The sequence below is a fragment of the Leopardus geoffroyi genome, chromosome A1 (genome assembly GCF_018350155.1).
Source record: "Leopardus geoffroyi isolate Oge1 chromosome A1, O.geoffroyi_Oge1_pat1.0, whole genome shotgun sequence".
Classification (NCBI taxonomy): domain Eukaryota; kingdom Metazoa; phylum Chordata; class Mammalia; order Carnivora; family Felidae; genus Leopardus; species Leopardus geoffroyi.
The window spans coordinates 116,274,654-116,296,649 of record NC_059326.1 but is presented as its reverse complement, the minus strand read 5'-3'; the positions used below and the strand labels follow the sequence as shown (position 1 = coordinate 116,296,649).

Sequence of the window (21,996 nt, the reverse complement as noted above, 5' to 3'; positions counted from 1 at the left end):
TGCAGATTACAAAAAGAATGAGGTAGATAAAGGATGTATGTACCAACAGGGGAACATATTCAACTCACATTAAGTGACAAACATGTAGAACTCAAGAGTATAATCCCATTTTAAATTTTTTTTTTTCAACGTTTATTTATTTTTGGGACAGAGAGAGACAGAGCATGAACGGGGGAGGGGCAGAGAGAGAGGGAGACACAGAATCGGAAACAGGCTCCAGGCTCTGAGCCATCAGCCCAGAGCCTGACGTGGGGCTCGAACTCACGGACTGCGAGATCGTGACCTGGCTGAAGTCGGACGCTTAACCGACTGCGCCACCCAGGCGCCCCTATAATCCCATTTTAATAAAAATATTAATGTGTCCCTTGAAATAAATCTGAACAATATACACTAAAATGTGAACACTGGTTATCACTGGCATGGTTTTCATTTCAAAATTATATGTGTCTTTGATGTTTTGATATTTTCAATAACCTCATTTACTTTTGTGGTCAAAAATCAGTAAAGTTTTTTTTTTTATGTATAGAAAACTGTTTTAAATAGAGAAATAATTTTTCTGGAAAGTTTTCTTTCCCCTTTTGCAAACTGAAGAAAGTTTGCTGAAGATCCCCAATTCTGTAAAGAAGAATTTGTAAGGGCAGAAAGTTTAAAATAGGAAGGGCTTCCAGGTCCCTTTAATGGGATAGAGAGTGAATAGGGCCTAGTCAGTCACCAGGGCTTACTAGCAGACCTGCTTGTTCCCTGCCAATCTCTACCTCCTGCTCAGGAGGGCAATACAAGTCTTGGCCAGCTGCCCTCCAGTCCTGCCCCATTGTTCCCAGACGACGGAACATCTGGCTGTTAAGCCAAAAACCAACAATGTCCTAACTTCCTGAGTAAACACCTGTGAACGAAGAGAAGACATAGTTGAGTCAGAGCAAGTGCTCAGGGGCACAGTAGGGCAAAGAACAAGGCAAAGGAGTTGGTAGGGGATAAGGAAAAATTGGATCTTATTCTGGGCTTGCCACTGAATTGCCCTTTCTCCCTCTGGCCTCTAGAATTTTCCATTGCAAATGGTGGGGCTTCTTGCACTCTAGAGCTTGGAAAAGCATGGATAGAAGGGGTTTCTATGACCCCAGAAATTCAGCTTATCACAGGGGAAAAACACCAGGCTTTTGCACATGCTGCACCCTCGGCCTAGAACATGTCCCTCCATCTTATCCTGCACAGTGTTTATTCATTCTTCAAATTTCAAGTTATGCGCCCCTTCCTTTTCTCCAACTCCCACCACCCCACCTTCGCCACCCTCCAAGAAGGGCTTAGAGGCCTCTCTGCTCCCACAGCTTCCCTTAGCCACCTCTATCCCACTCCAACAATTGCCTGTTGGTCTTTCCCAGTGGAATTTAAACTGATGAAGTTAGGGACCATGATTGTCTTACCCTTGTCTCTCTAGTATCTAAATACTCCTTAAGTACAGTATTCATAAAATGTTTTCATAAGTGGAGGAATAAAAATTGAAGGAATGGCAAAGTGGGCAAGTGACAGAATCCCTCCACTTGTCTGGAGTGTAGTTCTCAGCAGCCTCAGGAAGTGGCCTCCAGGGCGAAGGAAAGCAGCAGGGACATTTATCTTCCTTTGATCTCCTCCCCAGTTCCCTACATTCTTTCATCATCTTACCCCTTCCTCCCACCAACCCACCCCCCATCTCTACATCTAATTTGGTGTGAGCTTCAGCTCCCTCTACTGGCCAGACTTCAGTGCCGCAGGGAGCCAAGCCCAGGTACCCTGGCTTATTTCATTCTTCCCTCTGGGGAGACCGTTCTATTCCCTCCTCTACTTTGGGGTTCATGAGGGACTGGAACATGAAGGCAAAACAGGCTAGCCAGCACACTGGAAGTTTCCAAGGTCTGAGCGCACACTTCCCCATCCCTGACTCCAGGGGCACTTCCCTCACATCCTCACCTCATGCTCAGTTTCCTGGAGTCTCTACTCCCAAATTCCTCCTACTCCAGCTAATTCACAGAGATGTTGATTTCTGGAGCCTTTGGCTGATACATCAGCTCTGACTGTGGAAGAAAGATCCCAAGATGAGTTGGGAATAGGCAGAGACAGAGCAGAGAGAAAGGGACCCAGAAAGTGAAAGGATATAAACCCACATTGAGACAAAGATGAAGGTTGAAAAAGCCCACCAAATTGTCATCAGACCTTTCCAATCCCATGGGTTGATAAACTAGGGCCCTTGCCCTATAAAGAAAGATTTCTCTCACCCCTTCGGTGTACCTGTGTCAGTGAGGAGCTAAGGGGAGTGATTGTGTTCAGGCTTAATAGAAATATTAGACTTTAGGGATAATTCCTGGTCAAGAAGGTCCTCCCCACTCCTGCCCCCTTCTCCTGAGAGGGCCCATCCTGCGGCTTACATCTTCAGTGTCACCACTAAGTGAGTACTCTGGCTCCAGTCCCTTCTCAGGGATGTTCCTTTCCTTCTCTGGCATCAGCTCGTCCAGCCAAAGGAGTTCCTGTGGTGAGAAGACCCACTCCAGTGCCTTTCGGACCCCCACCAGGCCCAGCAACTGCAGGGATGCAAACAAAACCCAGAGCTGTCAGCAATAGCTGCAGAAACATGAACTACAGTAACATTCATTGAGCACTTCCTATGTACTAGACACTGTGTATTGTTTCACTTAATGCTAACACATTCCTACGAGGTAGATATAATTGTTCCCATTGTATAGAGAAAGAAACTGAGGCCTTGAGAGTTTAGAAACTTCTCAGAAGTCACATAGCTGGGTTGTGGTTGGTCCTACTACAAAGCCTATGGCTCTTAACTTCCTCAGAGCGTAAGAATAAGGCCAGAAGCTACCTGTGTTATCACCTCACTGAGTAATAAAAGTGCCTGTATTGCCTCTCCCAGGACCTCAGTTTTCTTTTGGACTTTATATTCCTACTTGTGGTTGATCAGCCCAAAGAGGTTAGAAAAATGGAGTTGAATCAGGTATCCCAAGACTAACCTATCCGTAGGCATCTCTCGGCCATCTTTCTTTGTCCTAAAACTCCCAACCAGAGCTAGGGCAAGTGAGAGGGGAATGTCTTCCTCCTGTGTAGGCTTTGGCCACCCTCCCAGGCTCAGAGTCTCCCAGGACTCCCAGGACATTACCCAACCTTGCCCCAAGTTACCATGAGGGGGAAGATGATGGCTGCAGGAGTAGATTTGATTATCCAAAGCAGACCCAGGCAGGCAAGCTGGATAGCTGTGAAGAGGTGGACCCTGCTCAGAGGCACATGTCTCAAGAGGAGGAGGTCTGGCTGGTGTTTTGCTGGCATCAATAATAGCTGTACCCTCTTTGTGAACTAGGGGAATAAGAGGAGGAGGAGAGCAGGGTGTTCAGCCTGGAGGGTGTCACTGTTAGCTGTCCAAGTCCAGCGTGAGCGGGAAGTCAGAAGGCTCCCTTGGCGCCCTCCCCATTCAGAGCCTGGCATCAGAGTTCCTGAGCCCAGGAGAGACAGGAAGAGGAGAGGAGAGGACTTGGCAAGTATAAGCAGAAGGCACCAGCAGGAAAGAAGAGGAGGAGTGAGACTGCTTGGTGATTCTAATGGGCCCACCTGGATGCTGCTAATCGCTGCCACTCCCATGTACAGGAAGATTCCATAGAGCACAGGCATCGGGATGAACTGGTAGAAAAAAAGTAGAGAGCTGGCAAAGGAGTTCACTTCTGCTAGCTGCGCAGACCCACACTCCCCCACCTCCACCCCCACCCCAGCCTTAGGCTCCAACCCCAGCCTCCAGCATCCACACCTAAGCCGTCCCAAGTCTTTCTCTTCCTTTCCCACTTTGCTTGTCTGATACTGAAGCTTCAAGATGGTCAGATGAGGTAAATTTTATAATTTCCATTTCACAAAAGGGGGAAATGGGTTTCAGAGAGATTAAGTTAACTTGTCCACTACCTGGCCTACTTCTCCTATCTTATCTATCACTTTCTTCTTTGCTCCCTCTGTTCCTGCTATATGGCTTCCTTTCCTTCTCTCAATATGCTGAGGTTTATTTCTATCCTTTGCAAGGCCTTTGCTTTGCTTTGCTATTTCCCTCTACCTAAAATGTTCTTCCTTGACTTCCTTCTCACTACTCAGGCTTCTCACTGCTCATCTCTTGATACCCCAGAAGTGGTGGGGTGTCTTGACACCTTTCAATCTAAAGTAGACCCCTGGCACTCTTAATCACCTTACGCTCTTATATTTTTCATTAGAAGTAATCACTATTTGAAAATTTCCTGTTTTATTGTTTTAATTTTTTTTTTTCTGTCTCTTCTCACCAGACTGCAAGCAGGGGATGGTCTCATTTGATCACCACTATATCCTCAGTCTTTGGAACAGTGCCTAGCATATGGTTTATGCTCAGTAAATATCTGCTGAATGAGAGTCACCTAGTTAGCAAGCAGCCGATCCAGTCTATCTGGCTCTTTCAACTACTCTACTCTCACCCAGCCTCCATGACCTTTCCCTCCCCAAACCTTTCCTCCCTGGTGACTCTTGTATGCCATTCTCCGTGTCCTCGCCTTAGCTTGTTGAACCTTTCTACGATTACTTATTACTTAATTTTTGTTCATGTGTGTATGTTGCTGATAGGGGCTTGGCTCCATATCTCTTTTCAATACTCCTGTCTCCCCTTCCTCCCTGCCACTTCTCCCAAGTGCCTAGCAGAGCCTTGCACATGGCAGGGGTTCTATAAACATCTGGTAAGGGAGAAGTGAAGGGGTTTTGTCTCAAGGTTTTCCTGGGATGTGATGATCACACTGTTAGTCTGAGGTTTGTTGGCAGACTGGAGCAAGACTGCCATACCTCTTGGCCCATAGGGGATGGCAGTGTGCCCATACCCGGCTCCTCTGGGTAGAAAACCCACCGGGTAAGAGTTTGGATTCTCAGATAGATCTGAGAAACTAGCTCTTTTGGTGGCCTTTTGTAAGCTACTTAATCTCTTTAAACTTCAGTTTCCTTGGGGCACCTGGGTGGCTTAGTTGGTTAAGCGTCGGACTCTTGATTTCCACCCAGGTCGTGATCTCACGCTTGTCAGATCCAGCCCTGTGTTGCATTCTGAGCTGGGCGTAGAGCCTGCTTAAGATTCTCTCTCTCTCTCTCTCTCTCTCTCTCTCTCTCTCTCTCTCTCTCAAAACAAACAAGCTTCAGTTTGCTCATTGGTGAAGTATGAATGTCTCTCAGGGTTCACGTGAGGATCAAATGAGACCAAGTGTGGAGAAAACTTAACACGGTGCCTAGTGCACAGTAAGTATTTAGCCAGTGTCAGTTCTTGCTGTATTTGTTATTATTACTGCCCTGCCCCTGATGCCAGCCTAACAAAGGTACCTTCAGTACAGGTGCCAGGAAGATGGAGGCTCCTGTGAGGATAAACACCACCAGGCCTGTCAGCCTCTGCTCCCTGTGGGGTGAGGGAAGAGTTAGCTAGGGGCTGGGAGAGCCCCCAGGGTGCGTGGCTTGGAGATGCTGACCAGACGCCACTACAGGCACTGGCAGGAGGGAAGTGGAGAGAGCCCTTCCCCCCAACCCCCCCCCCCCAATAGTAGCCTGGCAGGGAGGGGGCCTTAGCATCATGTGCAAAATTGGTGGAAAGGAAGGGGCAGGGCACTTGAGCTGGGATGTTCCAGGCCTCTCCATCAGCTCAAGCTCATAGTTGCTCTTTGTTTTTATTTTTTATTTTGGTGCAACGTTAGCGATTTTTACACTGCCATAAAAACTTTCATTTCACAGTTTCAAAGTTGATTTCACAAACTTTCCACGGATTGTATTTCCAACGGTTAGAAAATTGTTTTTGTGACAGTAACTTTGTAACATCAGTGAGGCACTCCTACCTTGCGGGGTGGAGGGGGGGGCGGGGATGGGGGGGTTTGTTAGGTGGCACCTCACCTTCCCTTGGCCCTGGCCGCCTCTGCCTTTGTGTCCATGAGGCTCCTCCCACGGGCCCTCCCACACCCATGGCCAAGGAGAAGAGGGAAGACCTGACACGCCCATCTCAGCCCGGAACCCACCCATTCACCCCACTGCAGTGCTTATGGAGTAGTGAGAGAGCCCTCTGGAGGCTTAGAATTTAAGCTGTCCAAATCACTCTGCCTTGTACTCCCCTACACCACCTTACTGATGGATCTCTCACTCTGGCCTCCTCAATATTGGCCTCACCTGATGCCCAGGAAGCTGCGGGGTTCCCCCAGGACACAAGCTGTGCTCTCTCTCCGAAGACTGTCCATATGGGCCAGGGAGATGACTGTGGCTGAGACATACCAGGGCAGCCCAAGCACTGATGTGAGCAGCAGCAGCACAGCCACACAGAAGAGGTCCAGGTGGAAGCCAGCTCCCTTCTGCAGGTAGTGGTGGAGCATCGAGGATGAAACTAAGCCAGATCTGGGCTCTCTGTCCTCTGGAGTGGGAGAGGGAGGACCTGGACCCCACCCTGGAGTTTCTGTACCTTGGTCTAGGGGCCTCTGGTCCTACCCAGCAGGTCTTACCTGCAGTTTATATTCGGCACGGTTGAGGATGACCGCTGTGATCTGCTGGTCCATGAAGATAAGGATAGACAGCAGCAGAGCAGGGAGGGCGGCTGCCACACTCAGCCACCAGGGGTTGGCTCCAAAAGGTGACACCAGCCATCCACGCCCAGGGAGTGTGGGCTGGGAGAGGGCATTCCGTGGACAAGTTAGAGAGGGTCTCCCAAGAGCACCTCACCTGCACACCCCGGCTTTGGCATTCCTCCATAACCCCCCAACCCCCTTACCCCAGTTCCAAGACCCTGGGTGGTAGGTGGGAGCAGTATGTGTGCATGTACAACTGGTTGAAAGCATTCCAGTGCCTTAAAAGAGGGCAGAAGAAGGGGAACCAGCCTGGGAGTTGGGCTGGAGCCAGGGGCTCTGGATTTTGGTTCTCAGGTGCCCTCCCTCCCTGCAAGAGGAGGAGATGGTGGGTGAGGCCTGCCCACATTTCTTGATGTACAGAGCCCTCCTCCCTAGGCACCCCCCGCCCCCTACAACCAGGGTGGGGCGACTCAGGCTCAAACCTGCCTTGATCTGGGGCCAGGGCAGGGCTGGGTGTGTCTGCGTCTGCTCTGATTATAAGCGTCTGTGTCGGGGAGGGGACCCCAGTTGCCATCTCAGATTCTGAGCCCCTGAGGCTACCCCAGGTGGAGTCTCCCTGCTCTCCTGTCCTGGGGGAAGCTGGAGAGGAGGTCTCCAAATGCACAGGCAAAGTCTAGGTGCTAAGTCCGTGCTAAGCCTTGTCCTGTGCACTGCTGTGCCCTTGGGAGGGAGCTCCAGCTTTAGCAGATCAGAGCCGGCAAACAGGGGTGCAAAGAAGACAGTGCGGAGTAGTAGGGTGGGTAGGGCCAACCTATGACAACAATAAGTAACATTTTTTGAGATCTTGGTATGTGCCAGATGAGTGACTTACACTCATCTTCCGTGAACCTCAGAACAACTTATAGAGTAGCAGCTATTGTTATTTATTATTTCCATTTTACTGGTAAATAAATTGAGGCTCATTGATGAGAAATGTGGGTTGGCTTGCCTAAGGTCACACAGCTAGGAAGTGGCAGAACTGGATCTCGAGCCCAGGGCTGGCTGACTAGAACCCAACCTCTTAACCCCTAATTTATAATAATAACTCCCATGTTTTCTGTACCCACTGTGTTGGCAGCAACACCTCATTAATCCTCACAACAACTCTGTGAGGTCATTATTATTACTATTTGTATTTTATGAGCAAGGAAATGGAAGCTCAGAGGAAGAAAAGCATGGTATCCATTCATCTTCCTCCTCCAAAGTCCTGTCTGCTGGCCCTGCTCTCCCCTCTGTTCTACACTCCCAGCTCTCACCTTGAACTCGCCGGGCACCATGAGCTTTGGTGTGGCTAGACCCAGGAAGGAGTCGAGGCCACAGCCCAGCAGCATGGCCAGGACTGAGGAGAAGTCACCGAGCACTTTGCGCACCTGGCCACACAGTGGACACTTGGTCAGGTTCAGGCCTGCCAGCTCCCTCCCTCTTTACCCTTTCCCATTCACAGACAGGGCCCAAGGCCAAGAGGCAGTACTCTCCCACAGACAGAGGTAACACTCACCACAGAGGGGAAGAAGCGGCTTGTCTTTACATGCTTGAGGGCCGTGGCTATGAGGAAAGAAGTAAGGAAGAGGAGGACAGAGAAGAAGGCGATGTCTGGGACTGTATGACAGCCGGGACCACGAGGGTGGCCTCCCCGTCGGGCACACTCAGGTGGGGGCAGCAAGGAGGCATTGACCAGGCCTAGGTCCTGTATGGAGGGGTGTTCAGGTATGGGGTTATGGGTGGCAGAATAAACGTTGACTGACACTCACTGAGACACCAAGGGCCCAGGATAGGAGGTCTCCAGCCACAGCAAATGTCTGGGCCTCTGTGAACTGTAATGGTTTCCCTAGCCTGTGGGGAGGGAAAAGCCAGGAACCACTGACTTCTTTGGCTTCCACCATGTCTTTCCCAGGACTCTCCCAGGAACTGGCCCTCACCATGCTTGAGATGTCATCTCTGTCTTTTGGTTCTGTCTTCTTCCACTGAGACTCATTTCCTGGGAAGCAGAGAACAATTTGGGTATATGTGCCTCCTCTGGAAAGCTTCTCCAGCCCCTCAGGAGCCTGATCTCATGGATCCAACTGAGCCAGAAAGTTCTTAGTTCTGACTCATCTGTCTTCTGACCCTAAATGCTGTGCTCCTCAGGACATCTCCCAGTCCCTACCAATTCCTTACATCTCTGTATCCCTGGTGCCCGGCATAGGACCAGCCAGAGCAGATGCCTAGCAAATGTTTGCTTAAAAGATGAGCACACCAATCTGTGGGTTTCTATCAGGACCAGAACTGGTTTTGCTCATGCCTAACACAGAGTCTGGCACTCTTGAGAGGATATCTCTTCCCCATTCCTGCTGCTTCCTTGTGCAGGGGTATGTGCAAGTGTAAAACTCTGAGCTGCTCTTCCCCTCAGTCAGTCACTCAGACTAGGGGAAGAGCAGCAATTTATTCGATTGGTGAATTTGAGAGAAGGAATGGAGCATGCCTCTCCCTGTCCCTTCCTCTCCCCACTCTTGGGAATAAGCTGCCTGCCCTGTGCATGCAACTTAGCTCTGCCCTTCTGTGGCAAGACAGTCCCTGTCCAGGGCAGCCATGACTGGGTGGGTAAATCTATTTAATTTTGGTTTCATTGTTAGGAAGCCCGTTTCCCCATAGATATAAGCATGTTCTTCTATCAGCACTGTCAGAAATAAAGATGATATTGGGGCACCTGGGTGGCTCAGTCGGTTAAGTGTCTGACTTTGGCTCAGGTCATGATCTCGTGGTTCGTGACTTTGAGACCATCTTGTGCTCTGCGCTGACAGTGAAGATCCTGCTTGGGATCCTCTCCCTCTCTCTCTGCCCTTCCCTGCTTGCTCTATTTCTCAAAATAAATAAATAAACTTAAAAAAAAAAAAAAGATAATACTGGGCCTGCTCTGTTACTTCTCAATGCATTCAAAACAAAAGTGGGGAAGAGTGCTGCTGGTCATTGGGAAAGTATTCAGGATTTTGTTGAACTTAACAAGGAGGACAGCAAGGGGACATCCCCTCCCCCTCCCGCATCCTCCCCCATCTCTTCCAGCTCCGTATTCCCCTCACCCACCTCCCAGGTCTGGGTACTGGCAAAAGCAGCCGTAGGCAGGAGAGCCAGGGCTCTGGATGGGATAGGCACTGGTCAAGCTCAGCATTTTGCCCACAGCATCGTAGATGAAGATGAGGCTGATGAGGGCACAGAAGCCTTCTTCGGTGAAGCGGGTAAAGTAGCGTACCAGCACGCTGGCCTCTGTGGCCACTAGTGCCAGACAAAAGGTGGCCACCCAGATGCCCACCCATAGGCGGAAAGGCAGGTAGTCCAAGCTGTAATCTCTGGGGGAGTGAGACAGGCAGGGATTGCCAGGGCTGTTCTGCTCCCCACTTACCCCAGGTTAGGTACCCCTGGAGCCAAACAGACAGTTCCCTCCCTTCCCTATTGACCCAGCCAGGATCAGGCCAAGAGTGCAGCTAGTGAGGGTCTGGTGAGGGTGGGGGCGTTCTCCTACCTGCTGAAGGAGAAGAGCAGGCGTTCAAAGACCAGCACTGGCCCCGTGCTGCTGAGGATGGTGAGGGGCTGGCCAGCCATCAGGCAGAAAGCAGCTCCAGCCACTGCAGTGCCCAGAAAACTTTCCAGCACCCCCTAGAAGCCGGCGGAGGACCTTGTCAGCACAGGACACCGGAGTCCTCAGTACAGCCACCCAAGCTTCCAGGGAGCCTCCACTGCCCACCCATTGCCCCAGGGGTAGCTAGCAGAATACTGAAACTTGTGCCTGCCCCCCCTCACATCTCCCGATTCACCTGAGCACCATCGGTGGCTTCCCCCAGCAGACCCCCAAAAGTGATGGCGTTAGTGATGGTGGCCAGGTAGATGTAGAGCACAGCCGAGAAGCACTGGGGATGCAGCGCGTCCAGGAAGTCACTGGTGTACCACAAGGCCTTCCGACGCACATCCTGGACAAGGCCCCCAAACAGCCTCCCACCCATGGTTTGTCAGTGACCCAAGTGCCCACACCCCACGCCCCTATCCCTGCTACCTTCCCTGTGACTGGCTGAGCCCCTCCATCGTGAGCATACACCTCTGTGCCCCTGTGACCCCTCTCCCCTCCCAGGACCCTTACCCCTGCTCTCACCCAGCTCACCTCACCTGCCTGTCCGCTGTAACTCTGGGCTGGGCGCATGTGGCCAGTGACCATGTCTGTCCTCAGCCAGGGCCCCATGCTGGGCAGATGGGCTCTTGACCTCCCTCAGTTGTGAGAGGAGCCTGAAGAGAAGGGGAACCCAGGTTGCCTGAGGATCTCCAACCAAAACGTGACTGGGCCTGCTGCCTCCTGGTGGCTGCTCTTATCTCTGCCAGCAGACCCTGAATCCAAAGATAAGTATCCCTTTCCTGGGATCCCCTCCCCTCCTCAACAGTGGAACTGGACCCAAGGTCTGTGGAGAAGACCCCCATATACCTTTTGTGCTGGGAAGGCAGACATTTGGGTGGGGCGATCCGGGCTGTCGGGTCCCACCGACCTGGAGGAAGCACTGTCACCTCCTCTAGGAAGGCATCCAAGGCTGCCAGAAGGTCATGAAGGCTGCTGGCCCGACGAACTGACCACTGGAATTGCTAGGGATAGGGGCAGAAAGGGGCAGTAAATGCCAATCTGGACCTTTACACGAATCTTTACAATCTCAAAGCTAGACACAAGTCATTCAAGCATTCCTTCATTAATACATGCATGCAGTGAGTATTGGGGGCCTACTGTGTGCCAGCAGTGTCCTAGTTAAGGGGGCTACATTGGTAGCCAAGAAAACTTAAGTCCTCATTTGTGCACAGACACAAAGCCACACTCTGACTCATTGGTGTATTCAGTCACATCTAGAGGCCACAGTGTGCACTCTCACTGGCAAAAGTCTGCGCGTGCGTGCACACACTCACACACGCACGCGCTTGCCTGCCCAGCTCACCCGGTCACTGAGGAGGACGGCCATGGCCCGGCCCATCTCATGATAGCCCCTTCCCAGTGTGGAGGGACCAAGGAGGAGGCAGAAAAACCTGAGGGAGGAACCAGGCCCCAGAGAAAATAAGAGACTGCTATCCCACAAGGCAGCCCTGACCTCTGACCTTCCTACCAGCCCCCATTCATACGCTCATCATGTTCACACCTACTTTGCAGCCCTGACCACCACCCCCTCCCCAGACCCCTGAGCACCATCCCCACTCATGCCTCCTCAGAGAACTGAACCAGAGACTTCTCAACCCCCTCCCCAGTAGAGATCCTTCTGGGCTCCAGGACCCCCGACTCCCCACAGCCTCACCTGCTGGGAAGGGGCACCTCAGTGAGGGGCCCCAACACCACTGGATCCCGCAGTCGTACAAAGGCCCCCAGGGGCCGTACCAGGAAGCCCAACTCTCCTGCCAGCACAGCCCCTGCCTCAGCCCCTGGAGGCAGCTTCCGTCTCAGAGGGTTCTGACGCTGGATGGGGGTCCAAGGAGACACATGGATGAGTGGTTACGTGGGAAGGCAGATTTTGGTAGGGTACTGATTAATAATGAGGCCTGACTCCTCTCCCAGCCCTGCCCAAGGAATGACCACAAACCTGTTCCTTCAGCGGGGCTTCCTCATTGTGAGAAGCCTCTCTTGGATGAGCAGACCCTTCGAAACACGATCAGGCAGCGAGTAAGAGTACAGGCTTTGGAGGTGGACACACCAGGGCTCCCTGACCAGGTTTACCTGTGATAAACTATGAAAACTAGAGTTCCCCTCATTGAGCTTCAGTTTTCTCATCACTAAAATGGGGCTAATTGTGGTACTGCCTCACCGGATGGTTGTGAAGATGAAATGAGAATATACTGCATGTAAAGCTCCTGGCACGGTGCCTGTCAAGAGCGTCCCTTTACAAAACTCTGGCCCCTCCATTCTTCTCCCCTCACCGTTACCTCCGCTTCTCACCCACGAGGCCTGGGTTGAGGCCCCGGGTCGAGAGGTCTGAGCCAAGGTTAGGCTGCTCTTAGTCCAAGAAGCGCAGGGGGGATCTGGGACCCTCCACCCAGGGCTTTTGGTCCTGGGCCCAGGGAGGGGCCTCTCACCCTGGCAGGGCCTGGTGCCTGTGGGCTGGATGAGATGCTGGGGTCTCTGCAGCAGCAAGGCCTGCAGCTGCCCTCTCAGCTCTGGGCTCAGCGACTCCACTCTTGTCACCTGTTCTAAAGAATAGAGATGGGCCTTCAACCCTCTCCTGAGAGCTCCCTGTCCCCACACTCTTCCCCTTTCCCCTCTGCCTGGCTCCTTTTCCCTTCTGGGAATCTCAGGAAAGTTGCTTCTCCATTCTGTTTTTCCATCTCCTCCCTGTGACAGGGACAGATAATCCCTAGGGTGCAGTGGAGTGAACTCTGGAAAGTTCCAAGGCTTTGGGGGGAAGTCTTAGGGAAATGGCATAGCTACTCAGGCCCTCCCTGTACAGGCTCCCAGCATACCCACGAGCTCCAGGAAGCTCTGAGCTGGACAGTCCAGCAGCACAAGGCCCTCGGCCAGTAGGCTGCGGAGCTTCTGAAGGCTGGACAGTGCCAGGGTGGGCACGTGAGGGACACTCCACCGGCCTGCACCCACCTCCAGCTTCTCCTCAAACAGCACCCACCTGTGGTGGAGAGGAATAGACTGTGTTATTGGGGCCATCTCTCCCAGGTCCAGGTTGTGGGAACACAGGAGAGCCAGGGAAAGTAGAGCAATGGTGGGGGGGGGGGGGAGGCTGGGCCCAGTGGTGCAAAGCATGCCCCTTCCTGGACATTCACCCCTCATCTGGGGTCTTGGGGAACTCAAAAGTAGACTGCAGAGAAAACTGAGCATCATGGAGGGTGAGGGCCTGAATTGGAGAGCACAGAGAGGAACTCTTAATTGGGGCAGAGAGCATCTCCCCAAACAGGAGGAGTCACCAGCTGGGGAAGAGGCAAGACCCCATAAAATTGCCCTGGGTCCCACTCACCTGCCTGTCTCTCTCCACTCCAGTGCCTGGGGCCAGCCCAGAAGTTCATTCAGCTGAATGAAGAGCAGAGGGTCCGTGGGTACCCCCCGATCCCCTCTGTCTTTGTCTGAGGTGCCGTCAGGGCTGGGGCAAGAGCCAGGGCCATTCTCCAGCTCTCCTGTGGGCACATTTTCACAAGCACTGGAGACTTCAAACTCTTCCTGGCCTGGCAGCTTCATCTTGGGGAGGCTTGCACAGACTCCCAGAGATGGTGCAGTCCTAGGTTTTGAGTCCTAGGTTTTGAGCCAGGGGCCCTCTGGCTGGCTGCATTTATAATGTACCCCCACCCTCCATGCAGCACAACACAAACAGAGCAGGGCCTGCTGACTCCAGAACCAACTGGGTAATCCCCTTTCCTGCTTGCTTTCCCCAGCCCTTGCTGCCTGAGAATGTTTGTAAGACTAGCCTGATCTTTCCCAGGCTCTAAAGAAATGCCCAGCCTGGGGCAAAAATGTTGTGTGCATTTTCTGTGGGATCACGTCTGACCCCACTGTGTTTTGTGTAAATTAACATGAGTAAGTCACTGGCCTGGGTCTGAAGACTGAGACCAACAGATGATCCTGCCCCCTACTCTGTATCAGATACAAACACCACCACCCCCGGGACTGTTTTTGGTGTCACCAATACACCCTAAGGGCCCCTATTTGGATAAACAAATGTCTTAATGAGTAACTAGGGGTATAGAAGCCAGGCTAGATCGAGTAAGGGAGACAACAGGCAGAGTCCCCTCCCATTAAATGGAAAGTGGAGACAGTTCATGGAGAATACAACGCCTGAGTCTTAAATTTCTTTGTTTGATCCTGGAAACTTTGCAATTTAGCTGGGTCCCTGGGGTCTGCCTCTGTAACCCAGACCCCCAGTGAGGATAGAGGAGCCAACTAGAGTGTGTGTATGGAGTTCCCAGGGCCAAAGGAGCAGAAGAAAATGTGGTCTATTGGCAAGTCCTCTTGGCTCTACCTTCAAAGTAAACCCAGCATCCAACCACATCTCCCCACATCCTCTACTTCTACCCTGTTCCAAGCCACCACCATGTGTCACCTGAATTATCTCTATAGCTTTTAATCTCTTGCAATAATCCCCCTGCTTCCACTCTTCCTTGGCCAAAGTTCATTCTCTGCACAGCAGCCATAGGAATTGTTTTAAAAGGTAATCAAGCTATGTTACTCTTCTCAAACCTCACCCGATACATTCCTATTACTTCTAGAAGAAAAATCAAACTCCGTCATGACCTATAAAATCTGTAGTCTGGCCCTAGCCTACCTCCCTGACCACATCTCGTACCATTCTCTCTGGCTGATTCCTTTCTAGCTGTCCTGGTCTTTGTCTATTATGTAAAGCCTGTTCCTGCCTGGGGGTCTTCTAGTTCTCATCTCTGCAAGGGAAGTTTTCCTTCCAGATGGTTACATGACTGGATCCCTGTCACCTAAGTGCCATCTTAGACGTTACCCATTCAAGGAAACCTTTTTCTTTTTTTCCATCCAGCCCTGTTTTTCCATCACATTTCTCAGTTTCATTTTCTTTCTAACAGTTATCACTACTAGTATCTGCCTCGTGTATTTGTCGTATATTGCCTGCACCTCCCCCCCCCCCCCCCCCCCCGCTACACACACATACACACACACTGGAATGTACCATTCACAGAGCAGGTATTTTACCTATCTTCTTCCCTGGGGCCGCCAGAGCAGGTACCTAACGGCACTCAATAAATTCTTGTTCAATGAGAGCATAGAAAGGGGCGGGGGTGGGGAGGGGGGTTGTGGCGGGGGAGGGTGCTGGGAAATAAACGCGTTTCTCCTGGAGGCCACACGAGGGCGCTGCTCCCCCGGACAGGATCGCTTGGTCCACTAGCCTGCAGGGTTTGCTTCCCCAGTGGGCTTGCCAGGGCGATGAGGTGACAAGAGGAAAGGGAGGGGTCCTTAATGCTCCAACATTCCCTGGATTGGCCCGGCGGGATGGGATGTGGGAGCCGCGCAACAAGGATGGAGAAAGGGGGCCAATCGTGCTCTTTTGAACGTGGGTCAAACCCTCCACTAGATACATGGGACACCCCTCCTCCCTGGGAAATGGGACTTGGGCTGATGACCCTTCCCACCAACCCCAGGTCTGGACTTGGAGCGATTTGCCCCAAGTCCAAGGAGGTCCCAAGATAGGAATGGAGTGAGTCATTATATTACCATGTGGAAACCGGGTGCTGAGTCTGAGGTGGGAGTTGGTTTCAGCCCCAGGAAGAATAGAAACTGGCCTAGGGCCTGAGAGGGCCTGGAATCCCTGTGACCATCCCCTTCAAGAATGTGCCCCAACCTCAGAGCAAGTGACTCAGGAGAGCCTGAGGGGGGACAGGAACAGGGACCTCTTGCACATAGCCTCCTTTCCCACCCCCATTCCTGCCAAAGTTCAGAGGGTCTGTCCTTGCCTTCTCTGTGGCCCTAACTACCCTACTTCTCAAGGCTGCCTGCAGTAGAGGGTCACCATGCCTCCACTCTCCCAGAACCCCACTCCTACCTTTGGGTCCTGAGTGGCCTGAGCTGTGCGGGTGGGTGAGGGATGTGAGTGAGAACCCGCAGGTCTATCTGTGGGCACCAGTTGTTTCCAAGGCAGAGTTCAGAGGAAGTATGCTATATGGGTGAGCAGCCTTGCCTGTGGGCACTGGAAAATACCCTGATCCAGGAATCCAAACACTGGGTTCTCATCCTGGCTCAGTCACAGATTTATTAGGTGTTCTTGACCAAAGCCCTTCCCCTTTCTAGTGTGTTTTCTTTGTATAAACTGAGACAGTTGGGGTAGATGATTTCCAAGGTTCAAAGCATACCTTTATGCAATACTCTGAGCTGAACCTGGAGGGGATGGAGTGGTGTCATGAACAGACTGCTTTGGTGTAAATCCAGGCTTGGTCACTTTCTAACAAGTGGAGAAGAGATTTGTCACTGCAGAACCTTAGTTTTCCTATGAGCAAATGGGGAATAATAAAAGGACCCATGCCTTTTAGGTTTTATTAAGTGAAACAATGCATGGAAATTAAGCCTAGCACATAGAACACACTATATGGAGGCCATTATTACTGTATCTGTGAAAATAGTCACTCCCAGAGTGGGGAAGAAAGAAAATATATATTGAAATGTCAATTGAATCCAACCCTGTGTTCTAGGCACATTATCTCATGTAATCCTTACAACAAGCTTTAAAAAAAACTTTTGGTTTCAAGAACTTTTTAATTTTTGACTATATATTTATCAGAGTCTATAGAATAAGAAATGAAGAAGTTGCAAAAAAAAAAAAAAAAAAAAGGTACAGAGAGGTCTCCAGCTGGACCTCACCCAGCTTTCCCCAATGGTAATATCTTACATAAAGATAGCACAATATCAAAATCAGGAAAATGACATAGGTACAATACTGTTAGCTAGACTGCAGGCCTTATTCAGATTTCACTTGTTTCTACAGGCATTCATTTGTCTATGTGTATATCCATGTGTATGTATACATCCATGTATGTATGTATCCATTATAGTTTTATGAAAGTGTATCACATGTATAGATTCACTCACAACAAGCTGGGCAAGTTGCTCAACTTCCTTACACATTGGTTTTCTTGAACTACTTGGACCTCATCAAAATAAAAAGCTTCTTCACAGCAAAGGAAACAATCAGCAAAACTATAAGGCAACGAACAGAATGGGAGAAGATATTTGCAAATGACATATCAGATAAAGGGTTAGTATCTAAAATCTATAAAGAACTTATCAAACTCAACACCCAAAAAACAAATAATCCAGTGAAGAAATGGGCAAAAGACATGAATAGACACTTCTCCAAAGAAGACATCCAGATGGCCAGCCGACACGTGAAAAAATGCTCAACATCACTCATCATCAGAGAAATACAAATCAAAACCACAATGAGATACCACCTTACATCTGTCAGAATGTCTAACATTAACAACTCAGGCAACAACAGATGTTGGCAAGGATGCGGAGAAAGACAATCTCTTTTGCACTGTTGGTGGGAATGCAAGCTGGTGCAGCCACTCTGGAAAACAGTATGGAGGTTACCCCCAAAATTAAAAATAGAACTACCCTACAACTCAGCAAATTGCACTACTGGGTATTTATCTAAGGGATACAAGTGTGCTATTTCGAAGGGACATATACACCCCAATGTTTATAGCAGCACTATCAACGATAGCCAAAGTATGGAAAGAGCCCAAATGTCCATCAATGGATGAATGGATGAAGAAGAAGTGGTATGTCTATACAATGGAGTATTACTTGGCAATCAAAAAGAGTGAAATCTTGCCATTTGCAACTATGTGGATGGAACTGGAACGTATAATGCTAAGTGAAATTAGTCAGAGAAAGACAAAAATCATATGGCTTCACTCATATGAGGACTTTAACAGACAAAACAGATGAACCTAAGGGAAGGGAAGCAAAAATAATATAAAAACAGGGAGGGAGACAAAACATAAGAGACTCTTCAATATGGAGAACAAACAGAAGGTGACTGGAGGGGTTGTGGGAGAGGGGATGGGCTAAATGGGTAAGGGGCATTGAGAAATCTACTCCTGAAATCATTGTTGCACTATATGCTACCTAATTTGGATGTAAATTAAATAAAATAAAATAAAATAAAAACACATTGGTTTTCTTGTCTCTAAACTGGGGATGAACATACTATCTTCCTCAGAGGACTGTTGTGAGAACTAAATTTTTTTTTTTAAGTTTAATTTTGAGAGAGACAGAGTGTGAGTGCAGGGGGCGCAGAGAGAGAGGGAGACACAGAATCTGAAACAGGCTCCAGGCTCTGAGCTGTCAGCACAGAGCCTGATGCAGGGCTTCAAATTCAGGAACAGCAAGATCATGACCTAGGCTGAAGTCAGACGCTTAACAGACTGAGCCACCCAGGTGCCTCAACTGTTGGGAGAATTAAATAAGATAATGTATATAAAGGACTCAGAGCAGGGGCACCTGGGTGGCTCAGTTGGCTAAGCATCTGACTTTTGATTTAGGCTCAGGTCTTGAACTCACCATCACATTGGGATCTGTGCTGACAGCTCAGAGCCTGCTTGGGATTCTCTCTCTCTCCCTCTCTCTCAAAATAAATAAATAAATAAATAAACAAACAAACAAACATTAAAAAATAAATATCAAAAAATAAAGTGCTCAGAGCAATGCCAAAAATGTAGTGAGCACTCAGTAAATTTAAGGTTTTTTTTTAGAAAAGGCATGTTTTGAAATGACTTACAATACATAAATAATTCATGTTTTTTAAATTCCTATTTGTTGTAGAAAAAACAGCAAAAGCCCATATGCATAAAACATAACACATTTTCACAATGCCCTTACCCCAAAATAACCACTGTTAATAATTTTACTCACACCGCCAATATGAGGCACATTTCATTATTCCCACTTTATTATAAGAACAGTGAGGCTCAGAAAGGTTAAGCCATTTGCCATAGCTACTGAGTGAGGAGCTGATATTTAACGCAAACTCTTGCCTCCAGGCGCTCCCAGCTGGGGATGGCAGACTGGTGCAAGAGTAACACTGACCCAGGGCTGCAGGGCTGCCCCCCTTCCCCCTGGGGAGCGGTATCCACTGGCTTCTGACTGCTTCCAGCACTGCCTTAGCACCTCTCAGCTATGAGTTTTCACCATGGCCCCTGGAGGTAGGTTTCCGTCTGAATAAGGAAACCGAGCCTCAGAGGTACCTTGGCCAAAGTCATAGCTGCGGGCTAGTGGGCCAGGGTTCAGGAAGGGGTCAGTTGCATGCCTCAGCCTGAGTTCCAAAGCCTATGCTCTGAGGGCTTCAGACAAGATGCTAGCAGAACGTGTGTGGAGGGAGAGTCTCTCCAGTTGGAGGTCTGGGCTTCTCTGAGCCTGGAGCTGGTGCCCTTCCCTGATACGCAACTTGACCCCAGACCACCAAGATCCAGCCAACACTTGGAGTGGGCCCTGACAGTTGGACCCTGCTTCTACTCCTCATAATGCCCACCCTCCATCTGGAGTAGAGGGGTGAGGGCGTTTGAAGGAGAGGAGGAAGAGGTATCAGAGAGACTGAGTCTGCAGCACAAAAGCACCTGCACCTGCCCTAAATTGCTCTGCCTCAGGCTTTCCAGGCCCCCTGAGATTTCCAGACTCAGGAAGTGTTGGGAAGACAACTGCAGGTATGTGATTTTTGAGCTTCACATTAATTATTTATGCTCCCCTTACTTCCAGAAAAGATTTAAAGACAATAAAAGACATAGATACAAGTAAATATTTAAAACATGATCCCTCATAATGAAACCAAATTGGAGAAGAAAGAAATAGTTGTCCTCAAAATTCTAGGCTAGAGATAATCATTGCAGCTGAGAATCAAAACTTGATTGTGAGCTTCCTGGAGGTGGAGGCAAAAAGGGAACACATGAATTCCACATTTGTCATTATCTAATAAAAGGAAGGAGCTATGCAAGATGGTCATGAGAGTCAAAATTTCTAACATTCAACTACAAGAGGAATTTATTACACCTTATTCAGGCAATGGCCAGCGACCTTATATGTAATAGTATCTAGAACAGCAATTTTACAAAGGATACATAGAAGCTTCTCATGTGACTGACTATCTCTGGTTTTAGTGGTCCTCAATCCTTTCAGAATCAATTTTTTTAGAGCCAATACAGTAACATTCCTTTACTATCCTGAAATAAAGTTCACAGAGAATATGGCATCTACACGTTTACTTTTTTCTCTTTTGTAGAAATCTGTCCATGTTAACATTTTGATGTATTTTTCCAGGTTTTTTTCCTATACATAGGTTTTCAAAAGTATTTTTATTTTTTTGAGAAAGCAAGAGACAGTGTGAGCAGGGGAGGGTCAGAGAGAGAGGGAGACACAGAATCCGAAGCAGCTCCAGGCTCTGAGCTGTCAGCACAGAGCCTGACACGAGGCTCGAACTCACAAGCTATGAGATCATGACCTGAGCCAAAGTCAGACGCTTAACCAACTGAGCCACCCAGGCGCCCCCGGTTTTCAAAAGTATTTTAAAATAATTATAGAGGGGCGCCTGGGTGGCTCAGTCCATTAAGGGCCTGACCCTTGGTTTGGGTTCACGTCATGATCTCATGGTTTTGTGGATTCAGACCCCACATGGGGCTCTGCGCTGTCAACACAGAACCTGCTTGTGATTCTCTCTCTCTCCCTCTCTCTCTCTGCCCCTCTCCCACTCATGCTGTCTCTGTCTCTCTCAAATAAATAAATAAACTCAAAAAAATAAAATAAAATAATTATAGAGAGGGGCACCTGGCTGGCTCAGTTGGAAGAGCATGTGACTCTTGATCTTGCGGTTGTGAGTTTGAGACCCATATTGGGTGTAGAGATTACTTAAACAAATAAATAAATAAACTTTAAAAAAATGTGAAGTTTAAAAAACTAAAATAATTATAGAGATACAATTCTGCATGCCTCTTTACAAAGCATGTGGAACGTAGGACAGTGTGGTGGGGGGTGGGGCACGTTTTAATTGAGCCTGACATCTTTTCCTCCAAATGCCTGAGGACTCCCCGCAGATTTGTAGAATGACCCTTAGGGGGCAGTATCTCTTCCTTTGTGAATCATTGTCTTAGATCAACCCTCAGTTTAAAAAAAAAAAAAAAGCAAATAGATAAGGTTAAATTGCTAAATTGCAGCTCTCTGATCGCATTTCTTTTTTTGTTGTTGTTGTTGTTTATTTTTATTTTATTTTTTAGAGAGAGAGATTGAGTGCAGAGGAGAAGGGCAGAGGGAGAGAGAAAATCTCAACCAGCATCCACATTCAACGTGGAGCCCAGCACAGGGCTTGATCTCAAGACCCCAAGGATCATGACCTGAACGGAAATCAAGAATCAGACGCTCAGCTGACTGAGCCACCCAGGAGCCCCTGTGATCGCATTTCTAAGAGGAACCAAACTTACACATTTCTGGTACAGGATGTGATGTGACCTCATTCCAAGGCTGAACCCTGGAGAAGTTAGTAATAATGGTACTGACCTATTTACTTAGGGCTTTCCATTTTGCCAAGCACTTTCAGAGGTGCTACGTCCCTAGTCACAAGGACCCCCTAAGTAGACTGTTATTCTCCACATTGAGAGACGAAGAAGCTGAGCCACCGAGAGAAACGTTATCATGCCTCATAGATCAAGCACTGTTCGTTGCCATAGAATTGTCTCAGCAGGCCTTTGGATAGCAGCATGCCTGCGAACAATTCATGATGGACCTTACTGGCCGGTGCCTGAATACAGAACAGTTGTTTCAACCTCTCGTTTTCCACGTGAGGAACCTGAGGCTTAAAGAGGAGAGTGGGTTGTGTGTTGGACAAGAAGAATCACTTGCCCTCTCTTTGATGACAGACAGCCATCTGTGCTATGGGACGGCCAAAGTGACAAAATCCTAAGACTGGAGATG

At 49.3% G+C, this 21,996-nt stretch overlaps 1 protein-coding gene and 1 long non-coding RNA gene across 8 annotated transcripts in view; one reads left to right on the top strand and one right to left on the bottom strand.

The window, feature by feature from the left end:
- The window catches only part of LOC123604561, a 34,619-nt gene extending 25,340 nt beyond the window's left edge, over positions 1-9,279 (top strand). The window contains exons 3-4 of one of the 3 annotated variants that reach the window (XR_006715359.1): positions 5,191-6,347; positions 6,495-9,279. This is a non-coding gene — a long non-coding RNA (uncharacterized LOC123604561). Of the gene's footprint in view, positions 1-5,190 lie in introns of all 3 variants that reach the window. The other 2 variants (XR_006715360.1, XR_006715358.1) reach the window with 2 other exon arrangements.
- On the bottom strand, positions 756-15,074 carry SLC4A9 (solute carrier family 4 member 9). 5 transcript variants are annotated; one of them, XM_045490736.1, is made up of 23 exons: positions 13,544-15,074; positions 13,038-13,198; positions 12,654-12,767; positions 12,164-12,219; positions 11,882-12,039; positions 11,531-11,618; positions 11,035-11,189; positions 10,725-10,841; positions 10,379-10,499; positions 10,087-10,220; positions 9,651-9,913; positions 8,510-8,568; positions 8,089-8,277; positions 7,847-7,960; positions 6,755-6,829; positions 6,489-6,650; positions 6,163-6,341; positions 5,335-5,407; positions 3,580-3,648; positions 3,154-3,327; positions 2,397-2,549; positions 1,942-2,045; positions 756-883 (listed from the first exon to the last, which is right to left on the bottom strand). In XM_045490736.1, the coding sequence occupies exons 1-22, from the start codon at positions 13,759-13,761 to the stop codon at positions 1,992-1,994; spliced, it is 2,886 nt and encodes a 961-aa protein (XP_045346692.1). In that variant the 5' UTR covers positions 13,762-15,074; the 3' UTR covers positions 756-883; positions 1,942-1,991. The 5 variants fall into 5 exon arrangements, with proteins under 5 accessions (XP_045346692.1, XP_045346675.1, XP_045346700.1 ...); XM_045490719.1 differs by having other exon boundaries at positions 10,379-10,553; positions 13,544-15,073; XM_045490744.1 differs by lacking the exon at positions 6,755-6,829 and having other exon boundaries at positions 10,379-10,553; positions 13,544-15,072.
- Between the last annotated feature and the right edge of the window lie 6,922 nt (positions 15,075-21,996).